Source organism: Bos javanicus, chromosome 17 (assembly GCF_032452875.1).
Source record: "Bos javanicus breed banteng chromosome 17, ARS-OSU_banteng_1.0, whole genome shotgun sequence".
NCBI classification, from domain to species: Eukaryota; Metazoa; Chordata; class Mammalia; order Artiodactyla; family Bovidae; genus Bos; species Bos javanicus.
Window position 1 is genome coordinate 40293796 of NC_083884.1, and position 13955 is coordinate 40307750.

The window sequence follows — 13955 nt, forward strand, 5'->3', positions numbered from 1 at the left end:
GAATTTAGTAAAACATAAAGCACTTGTTAGGAAATAAATATGCTTTTGGGAACAGGCCTCTATGCACTGTTTGAGTGGTTGAACAGGTAATACCATATTCACAAATGTAGTCATAACTTTTTCCTTCCCCACCAGTAAATAGTTTAACAATTTTCTCTGCTAATTAAAATCATATTATTATTGGGACTTCCCTGATGGTTCAGTGGGTAAAGAATCTGCCTTCCATTGCAGGGAAGGTGGGTTCAATCCCTGGTCAGGGAACTAAGATGCCATATGCTGTGCAACAACTAAGCCCACAAGCCAACTAGAGAGTCTGAGCGCCTCCGCTACAGAAGACCACGTGCCTCAGTGAAGACCCAGCACAGACAAAATAAAATAAAATAAAAAATAATTATATTATTATTAGTTTCAGTAACCCCGTCTCTCCATTCTGAGAAAGGACCCATGAAAAAGGTAGACAAGGAGCCTGTGATTTGAACTTTGCTTCTAAGGTTCCTCAAGTGCTGTTTAAGAAACGTGCTTACTGGTCCCTGGAAAACTCCCGAGTGCAGAGCAGCTTCACGTCAGAGGCCCTGTTAATAAAATCTAACCAGAGTGGAATTTCTCTATAACAACATTTCTTATTAGTGAAATTAAGTATAAGGCTGGTCTTTTTTTGGATCTGATCCGAAGAGATTTAATTAGCGAGGTACCACAAGGATCTCATTATGACGGGGCTGGGCTCCGAGCCCTGCATCATAACACGCCTCTAACACGGCCACAGCCCAGGAACATCCGTGGCTCCCACCCTGGGACTGCACTCGCAGGATCCCAGAAAGCCTCTCAGATTTAGTTAATAATGTTGTTCATGATGGTGAACAAAACCAAATTAGACAAACAAATCCAGGCATCCCAAATATTCTAATTCATGGCCTTCTGTCTATACATTTTTAAAGCCTCAGTGATTTATCTCCATTTTTGAAGTTTAACAGCTCAACCATTTTAGTATACATAAAAGATAATTCCTATACTCTAGTAGAATACTCACCAGATGCCAGGATATAAGAATAGATGTTTTAAAAATATTTAGACTAATGACTATATAAGCTGCCTAAATATATGCATTTTCATTCGGGACAGTTAAATATACATATTTACACACATATGAATCACTGTGATGGCAGCAAACTTCCAACATGGTGATACGAAGGCAGCAAAGTGAGAACTTGCATTCCTGGAGCAGGAGGCTGGGACTTGGGATTAACCAGAGAAAAGTGTTTCTCGCAAACAGCAGTAGCTGCCTGTGGGATTTCAGCATGACAAATGCACGGCTGACTCATGGGATCAATTATAAAGAAGCAACACTCGTGGCATTAAAAAGAACCCTGTGTTCTCATCACCTGTTAATACACATTAAGAAGTCAGATGAGTCTCACTGATCATTTTATTACCAAATCAATAGCCAAAGCTCTCCTCCCTCCCCCAAGCCTACATGTGAATTCCGTACTACAGACGCCTGTTCCCAATAACCTTTTAGTGATCTCTCATGAAATTCAACTATGCAAATATTTTTAAGAAACTATTCAAGTATTAAGTTAAAGCTGAATTATCAAGCTTTAATTTCTGATTATAAAAAGCAGCCGTCCAATATCTACCAATGTTCGTGATCTTGCTTTAAGTGGACTACTGGTCTTGGCTTTAAAAAAAATTTTGTTAATCACAATAAAATTGGAAGAACAAGCCAGCTGTAACTTACCCTCCCTCCTCCAAGCAGAATGTCATACCCTCTAAAAACCCTGCCCCCCCTCGAAGAGAAGCAGTGATCATCCCCATTTTAAAGCCGTTCTCTATGACGTGCGATGGAAGCACAAGCAGCATTTGAGGTACTTACTGAATGTTTCTCCTGCTGGCCCATAACTCCATGGTTAGCTGGGATTGCTAGTGGTTTCATAATGAAGAAACATATGCTGGGCTGAATTTACACATCATGTAACAGTCTCTCACGGACGGCAAGTCACCCTTGACAGCAATGAATTAAAAGAAAAAACAGAAAGCAAGAAGAAAAAAAAAAAAAGGAGGAGGAGGAGAGTCAGCTGCAGCCTCAAGTCTCACTACCGGTGAGCTGAAAACCCTCACACTTGCGGACCAGAAAAGGGATCTGCCCGACCCTGCTGGTCTCCATTTTTATAACACAGAAACTCTAACCATCTCAAGCTATGGCGAGACCCAGGAAACCTTATCCAGCTTTCAGTCTTCCCCGAGAGCAAGATCATTTCTGAGACTGAAGAACAAGAGGCAAAAGAAAAGGAGGAAAGAAAAAAAAAAAAAAGCTAAAATGGCTGACTGCACACAGACTCTCCTCCAAAAGGCTTCCTACAGAATGATATTAGGGTGGTGGAGGAACCAGTCTCCAGCATTCAGCCAAGCATTGTTAATACTCTTGTCTCATTTGCAATCACACGTACGGACCCCTCCGACCACGGAAAAAAGAAGAAAGAGGAAGAAAGAAAGAACCAGGGCAGAGCGTGTGAATCGGGACCTCCTCCCTGGCTGCCAGTGATGCTGACGGAGCAGTGACCAGTGATCTCTGTCCCACTCCGCTAACCAAGTTTGCACAATTAATCTGAGCGGCATGACACTGATGGACATTTGATCTAATGATGTCTGTCCCTCACACTCAACACAACCAGGACTGCCAGCAAAAGAGTCACTAACAGAAACACGGCACATGCACACACACACACAGTCTCAGAAGCAGGAGTCTGAATGCAATACACCAATATAATTACATTATTGTGCTTACTTTGGAGGACCATGGCTGCAGGCAGTTGGCATAGCAACGCACAAGGAAAGCCATTTCCTGGGTAGAGAGAAAGCTTCCTTTTCTAAATAAAAAATTCCTCTTAGGAAACAGGCGGCATTGCTGCTTCCTGCAGAAAGCAAGACACTGGAGTCTGTCTCTTAACCTGCAAGGCTCACAGTCAATGCAGTTCTAGTGATGTAAGTGGATTTCTCTCTCGCCCTCCCTCCCCTATATACACTGAAATATTCAGCTCAAACGGTACACACGTTCCTTAAGGCTCGCCCCCTCCTCTCCTTAACCATTTCACTCATTAAGGTAGCGATGGACAATTCAGATAAAGTAACGTGCTCTTGCCTGTGTGGTATCAGCAGCTGTAGGTTAAGCAAGTCTCAGAGGGGTGGAATCCATTGATTGCTGACTCCAAATAATATCACTGAAGACAGGGTGGGAAGGCAGAGCAAGGACTTACTTGAACAGCTTTGAACTAAAATATGATTTTTTTCACCAAGGTGAAGAAACAAGAATGGATGTGACCACTTTCCCCACCCTCAAATATCGCTGTGCTATAGGAAACCACCAAAAATTCACAAAATGCAAGCTCTGTACAAATTTAGAAGATGTGATTTTTCACAAACACCCATACATATGCGTGCACACACACACACACACACACACATATAGCACCTTGCAAATAATATCAAAATAAACCTGCTCAGGATTAAAAAAAAAAAACAAAAAAACTTAGAGGCAGAAAGTTAACATTTAATAAGGTTGTATTATTCTGCCACAGACTCTGAACTCCACCCAGGTAAGTAGGTTATGGGAAAAGAGAGCATTGTAGTGGACATCTTAATCTGGAAGCCCTGGTCCATTTCTCACAGTCATCTCTACCCATAAATGGAGGACATAACAGAAAATAAATACGGAACATCTAGACTTTGGAGCTGCTGGCACCTGCTGACTCCCGTTTCCCTCTCTCCCTACCTAAGCCACACCCACAGCGCTTATCTTCTTTCCTCCCCTCACACGTGAAGGCAGCCGGGCCCCCCACATCTCTATTTTGGATCCCCTCCCCCAGACATGCTGTTCACAGACTTCTTATATTATCCATTACCCCTTCTCTCCCACATATACTCAACCTCTCTCTCACCACTAGAGGTTCTCCACACTGACTTTTGAACCAGTCAGGTCCTTCCCATCTCAAAAGCAAAACCAAACCTAGAAATTCTGCCGAGATCCTGCATTCTCCTGAGGTTACCAGGCTACTACTGTCTGATGGCTTCCCCACTTAACAACCTGACCTCTTGAGGAATCACCTGCTTTGGTTCTATCATCCGTCATCCCACTGCCCTCTCAACAGAGGACCGCCACGGTCCTGAGACACGACTGAGACATTGGCAAGTCACCCTCAACACCCTCTCCACATCCAATCCATCACGATACCCCAGTAATGATGTTCTCTCTAAAACTCAGATTTCTTTCCTCTCCATCACTATCATCACACTACAGTCATGATTTTGTTGCCTGGAAAACCACAGAAGTCTCCTTAGGAAACTCTCTGGGTTCAGTTCTACCTTCATCCACTCAACCAGTTTAACAAATGACATCTGAGATATTTTAAAGACTAAAAGCTGGTCATTTCACCTGAATCCACTAAGCCCCTTTTTCCACATCAAGAAAACCCATGGCTTCCCACTGCTTCCTTGAAGAGGAAGAGGACCTTTTTGCACCCTATTTCCTCTGCCGTGACCTCTCTATCCGGACTGACTCCTACTCCACCCCTCCCAACACCCTGGTGAAACGCCCTCAAGTTTACCACCATATTGTGGATCCCTTCTCTGCCATGCTGTGACCTTACATTTGAGCAGTTAGTATGTGCTTACCCTGCTACACGCCCTTGTCTATGAGGACTGGCATCATGCTTGCCTCTGTGCCCCTGGTATTGCAGTGTACAGCATGCTACATGGTTTTTGAATGAATGAAATCCTCAGTGACTAGGAATGGACACTGACTAAGATCATATTTGATCCTGTAAACCAGTCTCTATCAAAATACCAAATATCTTTCTATAACAGACAGATAAACTACTTAAAAGTAGTCAGTGCTGATATCTGACAAAGGAGAAAAGGCAATGCAATAGACCAAAGATAGTCTCTTCAACAAATGGTGCTGGAACAAATAGACATCCACACGCAAAATAATAATAATAATCTAGAAACAGGCCTTACACTGTCTACAAAAATTAACTCAAAATGGAACACAGACCTAAATGCAAAATGCAAAACTATAAAACTCCTACAAGACAGGAAGAAATGACCCTGAGTACACTACTGCCTTTTTAGCCACAACACCAAAGACACGATCCATGAAAGAAATAATAAATAAGCTGGACTTCCCTAAAATTAAAAACTTTGGCTCTTTAAAAGACAATATTAAGAGAACTAGAAGACAAGCCACAGACTGGGAAAAAATATTTGCAAAAGACATCTGATAAAGGACTTGTCCAAAATGTGCAAAGGACTCTTAAAACTCAACAATAACATAAAATTTGATTTAAAAATGGGCCAAAGACCTTAATAGAAACCTCATCAAGAAGATGTACACATGGCAATAAGGACATGAAAAGATGATCCACATCTCATATCATCAGGGAAATGCAAATCAAAACAACCATGAGATACTGCTACACACCTATTAGGATGGGCAAAATCCAGAGCACTGATAACAGCACCTCCTCTGGTGAGGAGACGGAGCAGCAGCAACTCTGAATCACTGTCGACAGGAAGGCAAAATGGTACGCCACTTTGGAAGGCAGTGTGGTTTCTAACAAAACTAAACGTGCTTCTATCTGACGATCCAGCAACCCACCCCTTGATGTGCACCAAAGCAGTGGAAGACATATGTCCACATGGAAACCTGCACACAGATATTTAAGCTATTTTATTCATAAGTGCCAAAACTTGGAAGCCACACCAAGATGTCCTTTAGTAGATAAATGTATAAATAGACGGTAGTATGTCAAGGTAGTAAAATATTATTCAACATGAAAAAGCAACCAGCTACGAAGCCATGAAATGACAAAGAGAAACATTAAGTGAGTATTACCAAGTGAAAGTAGCCAATCTCATAGTTGTATGATTCCAACTATATGACATTCTGGAAAAGGCAAAACTACAGAGACAGTAAAAGATCAGGGGTTGCAGGTGGGAGTGACGGGCTGCAGCTAGAAGGAAGAGGTGGTGCACAGAAGACTTTTAGGACAGAGAGGAGACTTTTAGGACAGAGAAAATACTCTGTATGATATTAACATGATGGACACATGTCTCACTATACATTTGTCCTAACCCATTTGCACAACATCAGGATTGAACCCTAAGGTAAGCTAAGGACTTTGCATGAATATGGTAGGCTCATCCTAGGTTTTAAAAAAGGATGTACCATTTTGGTGAGTAAGACTATGATCCATGGAGGAAGAGATATCTGTGAAATCTCTGTACCTTTTTCTCAATTTTTCTGTAAACCTAAAACTGCTCTAAAAAAATAAAACCTTGAAAGAAAAAAAGTAAAAGCTAGTAGCAAACCAAGTATCCACCTATGAATGAATGTATATATAAAGCATGGCATAATTTATACATATGATGGGATATTCAGTCTTAAAAAGACCAAGATTCTTCACAAGCTACAGCAAGGATAAACCTTGAAGATACTACGCTAAGCAAATCATTTACTCACATAAAGACAAACACTGTATGATTCCACTTATACGAAGCACCCAGAATAATCAACTTCATAGACAGAAAGGAGAATGGTTGTTGGGAGGGGCTGGGAGAAGAGAGAAATGAGGAGTTATGTTCAATGGGTACAGAGTTTCAGTTTGATAAGAGGAAAACATTCTAGAAATGGACGATTATGGTTGCATAACAAGGTGAATGTACTTAACACAACTGAACTGTACACCTAAAATGGTTAAAATGATCAATTTAAACATTATGTGTATTTTACTACTACTACCACCACCACCACCACTACACACACACACACAGACACACACACACAGACACAGACACACACACACACACACAGAAAGTCAATGGCAACTCAAGAACTAAATGATCAAGTCACACGACGCTCACCCATCTAGTCCATGTCCCACAGGTTCAGAGGACAGAAGCCCCTCTCCAAGATTAAGTCAAACGACCGCCATGCTGGTGGCCGCCGACCTTAGGAAGAAAGTTTCACATTGCTTGTCTTGGCGGAAAAACCTGTCACTTCTCTTAAAGAGGAAAATAAGCTCATCAGGGACCCTGGTAGATGAAGTCAGAATCACACGGCCTCAGGCACTGGATGCTTTTTTGTGCTAAGACTGCTGTGATTTCTCTCCCAAGCTGGCTCCACGCCTACAACCTCCACATTTTAAAAAACACATGATGGCAGTACTGAAATTCTACTATCCATACTACCTTGTACACAGAAATTTAATTACACCAGGTTATGATATGCCAAACAGAAAATATGAAGATTTAAGAGAACCCAGTATTACAGATTTTACACAAATAAGAAAAAAATCACACTTAGGCTGAATTTACTTATACTTACCCTATTTCTTAACCATCAAGGTTTAGCAAATAGCACTCAATAGATTCAGCTACTGAAAAAGGACCAGGTAACAACTTTCTGCCTGTGTTGAGAACGTCTGTGTGCGTACATGCTTAGTCACGTTCGACTCTTTGTGACTCCATGAACTGTAGCCTGCCAAGCTCCTCTGTCCATAGAATTTTCTAGGCAAGAATACTGGAGTGGGTTGCCATTTCCTTCTCCAGGGGCTCTTCCTGACCCAGGACTGAACCCATGAACCCATGTCTCCTGTGTCTCTTGTACTGGCAGGCAGATTCTTTACCACTGAGCCACATCAGTAACAATGACCCAAAAGATAGAGATTACATACACATCAAGAAATCACTTAATGTAAATCTCCACGCTAAATGTAAAACCATCATATTCACTTATACTTTTTTCTACCTACAGTATTCCCTTTTAACTACTATGAAGTTGAGAAAAATGGTCTGCTCTTCTCAGTAATCATTAACCACATTTAGGATTAATATGCGTTTATTTATTTATAATATCTACAGTGCTATCCATAGATCTCCAAGTGCTTTACAAACATTTAATTAAGCTTGGTCAAAACCCAAGGGAAACAAAAAAATAATGTATTCATCTTTCACAGAAAAATAAAGTGTATAAGATTACACAGTTAGTAGTTTGGAAGAAGATAAAATAGAAACTACGTTTCTAATATCATTTATTTTACTTATCCACTATCCTATGGTCATTTTTTTTTCTCTCTTCTCCCTTCCTCAGAGGAAAAACTACAGAGGTTGGAGAAAATCTGTTGGAAAGGAAGGAAGAATTTATTCTTCAATATTGGAAACATAAAATTTTATAAACATAAATCCTAATGTTTTATTGTTCACCAAAGAAATGCCATTTTAAAATGCTATTTTCTATACAACCATACCAAATCCATAAGCACCAAGCCAATGCAAAACCGTGCTAGGTATGGTCAAAGTTTCACTTCTCTTTTCCTAAACCCAATATATCCCATTAGTATTATGATTTCTTTCTTGAAAAAAAAGAAAGAAATGTTGATTTCACATAATCTAGTCCACCTTTGGGCAAACTTCAGACAGGTCCCACACATACATCCTTCCCACAGAGGAAATCTGGGCTACAATTTTTTATTTCTTCTACTTTGACCAATAAAAAGGAACTTTAGGTTCTCTGTTTAAAATAATTTATGAAATAAAATGAGAGATATCGACACTATGCCTAACGTAATAACTGCTGAGTAAATATCTGAGTTTAGTTTAATGCAGGCTTTAGAAAATACTTGGAACCATTACTTGACTTAGCACTTATTATCAGAAAGAGTCTAATTATGAGTTCAAAAAAGATATATGCTCAAGCCAGATATACTTTCAAGATATATAAACTTCCAGGCATTTAGGACTCAGCACTTTCACTGCCACGGCAGGGGTTCAATCCCTGGTCCGCGAACCAAGATGCTGCAAGCTGCGTAGCACGGCCTAAAAAAAATGGCATGAAATGGAGACATAGAGACAAACAAAAAAATACAGAAGTCTGTAAGCAAGTAAGAAATTCCAACACACAGAATGGAGCTTTTCAAAATGCACTTATTTGAAAAATGAACAGACTTCAACAGCTGATTTCATAAAGCTTACCTCATTCTCTAGAACCTGTTTTAAGAAAAGACCAAACTTCATCTTAAATTGCTCAAGTTCAAAGGCAGAACCCTTGTAACTGTAATCATTTCACTGCTTTGTCTAAGGACAAGGCCTCAAAGTGGGCTCCTGACTGCAGTATTTCATAGAGCAACACTACTCCAAATATAAATGGCAATTGTTGTCTTTATTAGTAATTTGGCATGTAACCTATTCCATTATGATTAGTATGTTTGCATGAGCACAATACATTGCTAATTATCTATTTCTATTCAACAAAAGGAGAAATACTGACCACAAACTGGAATGTAAATTAGTTGAAGCCAGGGACCATACACATTTTACTTGTCTGATATGTTAATGATAAATTATGTTTTATCTCTACTACTTAACACATAGTAATTGTTTAAGTGAAGAATGAATGCATGATTCCACTTAAACTTTTTCAAAAGTAACCTGTGAAATGTTATTGGATTCACCGAGAAGTTCATTCATGCTGTTCATGGGGTCGCAAAGAGTTGGACACAACTTAGTGACTGAAAACAACAAAAAGTGTGTTCAGTTTTAAGTAAAAAATAAAAGACACATTTTCCATTTTCACTAAGAACTGTATTGAACAATGTATTCCTCGAACGAATGAACTTTAGGGGCAACCCACTATTACACCAGCTGTATAATGAGGAAATAGACACAGGATAGTTGTGCAACCAAAAAATATGTCCAACTTGCTAAATGACAAAATTACGTGTTTTAATTAACTTGACAGGTGAAAAGAGTAGATGAAAACCAGCAAGTCTAAGTGTAGAGATTCCTTAAAAAACTGGAAATAGAACTGCCTTATGATCCAGCAATCCCACTGCTGGGCATACACACTGAGGAAACCAGAAGGGAAAGAGACACGTGTACCCCAATGTTCATCACAGCACTGTTTATAATAGCCAGGACATGGAAACAACCTAGATGTCCATCAGCAGATGAATGGATAAGAAAGCTGTGGTACATATACACAATGGAGTATTACTCAGCCATTAAAAAGAATTCATTTGAATCAGTTCTAATGAGGTGGATGAAACTGGAGCCTATTATACAGAGTGAAGTAAGCCAGAAGGAAAAACACCAATACAGTATACTAACGCATATATATAGAATTTAGAAAGATGGTGACAATAACCCTGTGTACGAGACAGCAAAAGAGACACTGATGTATAGAACAGTCTTATGGACTCTATGGGAGAGGGAGAGGGTGGGAAGATTTGGGAGAATGGCATTGAAACATGTAAAATATCATGTATGAAACGAGATGCCAGTCCAGGTTCGATGCACGATACTGGATGCTTGGGGCTAGTGCACTGGGACGACCCAGAGAGATGGTATGGGGAGGGAGGAGGGAAGAGGGTTCAGGATGGGGAACACATGTATACCTGTGGCAGATTCATTTTGATATTTGGCAAAACTAATACAATTATGTAAAGTTTAAAAATAAAATAAAATTTAAAAAAATTAAATTAAATTAAAAATAATAATAAATAAATAAATAAATTCAACAGCTTAAAATGTACACCATCCAAATGTCATTCATACAAGTATTAACATAAAATAGGGAAGATCAGGCTAGAGGAAAAATTCATGGCGGGGTAGGAGGTGGCAAAGGTTATCTGCAAAAGTGAGCTCCACAATGTCTGGAAACTGTAATATAATCTCAAGTTACATTATCAGACATATAAGGCGCACAGTGGGGACACAGTAAGGTCTGCTGTAGCTAGGATAGGAGAAGATGAAGTTGCACAACTTCATGTAACTGACAGCAACCCATATAGACATCAGGAGAGATAATGAGTAACTTGTTATCACATTCGAACAGCAGAAAATCCAGATGCTAAGGTGTCAGAGAAGTTACAAGAAGTTAGGAATGTTTAACCTAGATGACAGGCTGAACAAAGCAGGGTGTCCTGAAGCACAGTTACAGGAAAATGGAATACGAATATCTATTTGTGCTGCTTTAAGAGATATCTAGAACCTTCAAGAAGCCTAAACTAAGATTATAGAGAGGCAGATTTCAGCTAAGCGTGAGGAAAATTTCTGAATAATAAGGCTTTTCCTACAATAAACTATAACTGGTATGATTTACAAAACTCTTTCTTTGTACCAAGCAGTAGTGTGCAATTCTGACACATTGTTACGTATGGAATCTCACAAATATCAGTGCTAAGTGTAATTATTAATAAAAATATAATAAAAGCAAAGGATGAATGTCAGTGATTACATAGGAAAAAAAATAAATTGTATTAAGTGGTTTGCTGGCAGATTCCTAAAATCCTTTTAGGTTCTTAAAGTTATCTTACCTAACATGGCAGTTTCCAAACATCAGCTAGTAGCAAGATGGGGGTGATAAGAAGAAACAGGTAATAAGATAGAGAAGACCATCTGAATGAAAATGAATCTATCATGGGATAAGATTTCCTGGTGGCAACTTTCCTTTATTCTGAGATCTTTGTCCTCCTACTTTGGCAGCTGTTAAGGAAATATTAAAATGTCCTTACTTTAAAAAAAAAATTATAGTGATAATTGGACGATAGTTTAAAGGTTTTCTTGTTAACATCCCTTCATTTGCAAATTAAATGCTGTCAAACCTAGAAAAATATAAGTAAAAGGTGTTTCTCTTAATGGTAGCAATAATCTGAATTATTAACAGCTGTATATAACTAGACAATCAGTTTTATAGAAGGCACAATATTCTTAAATACTACCAAAACACTACCAATATTTTCTCATACACAATTTTGTGGCAGTGTTTTTATCTCTAAAAGAATCATTATTTTTAGACAGTTATGAACTGTTTTGGTTCATTAGAAAGTCGTACTTTTTACAAAAGATCTTTAAGAAAGATTTGGCTTAAGTGGATCTAACTTTTAAAATACACTAATTAATCACACAGTCATCCTTTGTTATGAAATGGTACTAGTTGCCAGTGAAAAGCCATTTCTGTATTAGAATGAAGCTGCTACTGCTGCTGCTAAGTCGCTTCAGCTGTGCCCAACTCTGTGCGACCCCATAGACGGCAGCCCACCAGGCTCCACCGTCCCTGGGATTCTCCAGGCAAGAACACTGGAGTGGGTTGCCATTTCCTTCTCCAATGCATGACAGTGAAAAGTGAAAGTAAAGTCGCTCAGTCGTGTCCAACTCTTAGGGACCCCATGGACTGCATCGCACCAGGCTCCTCCATCCAAGGGATTTTCCAGGCAAGAGTACTGCAGTGGGGTGCCACTGCCTTCTCCAGCTAAATAGCAGGGCTCGGGGTTGGGGGTTGGGGGCAGGCCAGGAATGGTTTGCTTTCCTAATGAGAGATGCATGGTTCAAAGAGGGAAAACATCTAATTGCAACAACAGCAACAAAAAACTGATCAATCAGCCAGCACCTATAGCAGTGGATATTCTTGTTGCTGCTGTTCAATCATGTCTGACTCTTTGTGACCTCATGGACTGTAGCATGCCAAGGTCCTCTGTCCTTCACTATCTCCCTGAGTTTGCTCAAAGTCATGACCATTGAGTCGCTGACACTATGTAACCATCTCATCCTCTGCCGCCCCCTTCTCCTTTTGCCTTCCATCTTTCCCAGCATCAAGGTCTTTTCCAATGAGTTGGCTCTTCGCATCAGGTGGCCAAAGTATTGGAGCTTCAGCCTCAGCTACAGTGGACATTCTATGCTCCAGTCTATTTCTTTTAAAGGTACTTAAACTGTAGGCATCTAAAGTGGTTGAAGTATTTGAGATATATCTTTTAGATCAAATTTAAAATTTAAGTTACATAAAAGCAATATATGTTAAATTCATTTTAAAAAATAAGGAATTTCATGTACCAGGGACACAAAAGACCTATGTCTTTGTTCAACTCTATCTGTGTGACCATGAACACTGAACACATTACCCGATACCTCTGACCTTAGGATGCTTATCTCCTAACAGTGGAGACACCATCACCAAGCGTTCAAAACTGCAGAAAGATTGAGAAAATATGTGAAAAAACACCCAGTCGATGGACGGTCCTAGTGGTAGAGATGATAGACTCCTATCACTGGTGGGCAGTGAAGGGGGCATGGGTTCAATTCCTGGTCCGGGAAGATCCCACATGCCTTGGAGCAACTAAACCTGTGCACCATGACTACTGAGCCTGTGTTGAGCATTCAAGTCACAACTACTGAAGCCCTCATGCCCTAGAGCTGCACACCACAACAACTGAGCTTTCGTGCTGCAACTAAGCAAGCCCGTGTACCTGGAGCCTGTGCTGCACAACAGGAGAAGCCGCTACAGAGAGAAGCTCGCTCACTGCAACTAGAAAGCAGCTCCACTCTATAAACTATAGCAAGCCTGCACACGGCAACGGAGACCCAGTGCAAGCAAAACTTAGTAAGTAATCAGGAGAAAAACACCCAGCTGACTGGTGTATGTCATAAGTATTCAATAAGGGTCAACTTTATTCCTTCCAAGAAAATCGAAAAATTCATTGGCACTCAAGGTTTGGGCAACCCATTAATTAATGTTATACAGACGGCATATAGGCTTATGTAGAACTGTCAATGCAGGTGGACCTGTGATGTCTCTCCTAGTGATGTTAACTCATGCTAATTCTGGGAATTTGACCCAAAGACCTCAGTACAGAACCACAAGACTGCTGAGGACCTACTAAACAGCATATATGTGGTGCAAAAGGTATGCAGTAGCATACGAGATACTATCTGCTTCTGAAGCCTCTGCTGACTCTTCAGGACATTTAATTTTTAACAAACATATTTTCATTTTTTTAATCTGTTTTCAAATAAATATCAATATGTATGAGTTTTCATAATGGTTCAATAATCTTCACTTTACAAGAAAATAACAGTATTTCTAGAAGGCAGAATTCATCAATGGACTTCATGACCAGGAATAGAACTGT

The 13955-nt window shown here is 39.8% G+C and overlaps 1 protein-coding gene across 28 annotated transcripts in view; it reads right to left on the reverse strand.

Moving 5' to 3' along the window:
• Nucleotides 1-13955, reverse strand: part of RAPGEF2 (Rap guanine nucleotide exchange factor 2) — a 272594-nt gene that overhangs the window by 94457 nt on the left and 164182 nt on the right. For 3 of the 28 annotated variants that reach the window (XM_061384304.1, XM_061384303.1, XM_061384300.1), the window contains exon 1: nucleotides 1871-6817. The exons of 23 other annotated variants lie outside the window; for them this stretch is intronic. In XM_061384304.1, the coding sequence (XP_061240288.1) occupies nucleotides 1871-1930 (60 nt within the window). In that variant the 5' untranslated portion in view covers nucleotides 1931-6817. Of the gene's footprint in view, nucleotides 1-1870; nucleotides 6819-13955 lie in introns of those variants that run through there. 2 more of the 28 variants (XM_061384302.1, XM_061384301.1) reach the window with 1 other exon arrangement.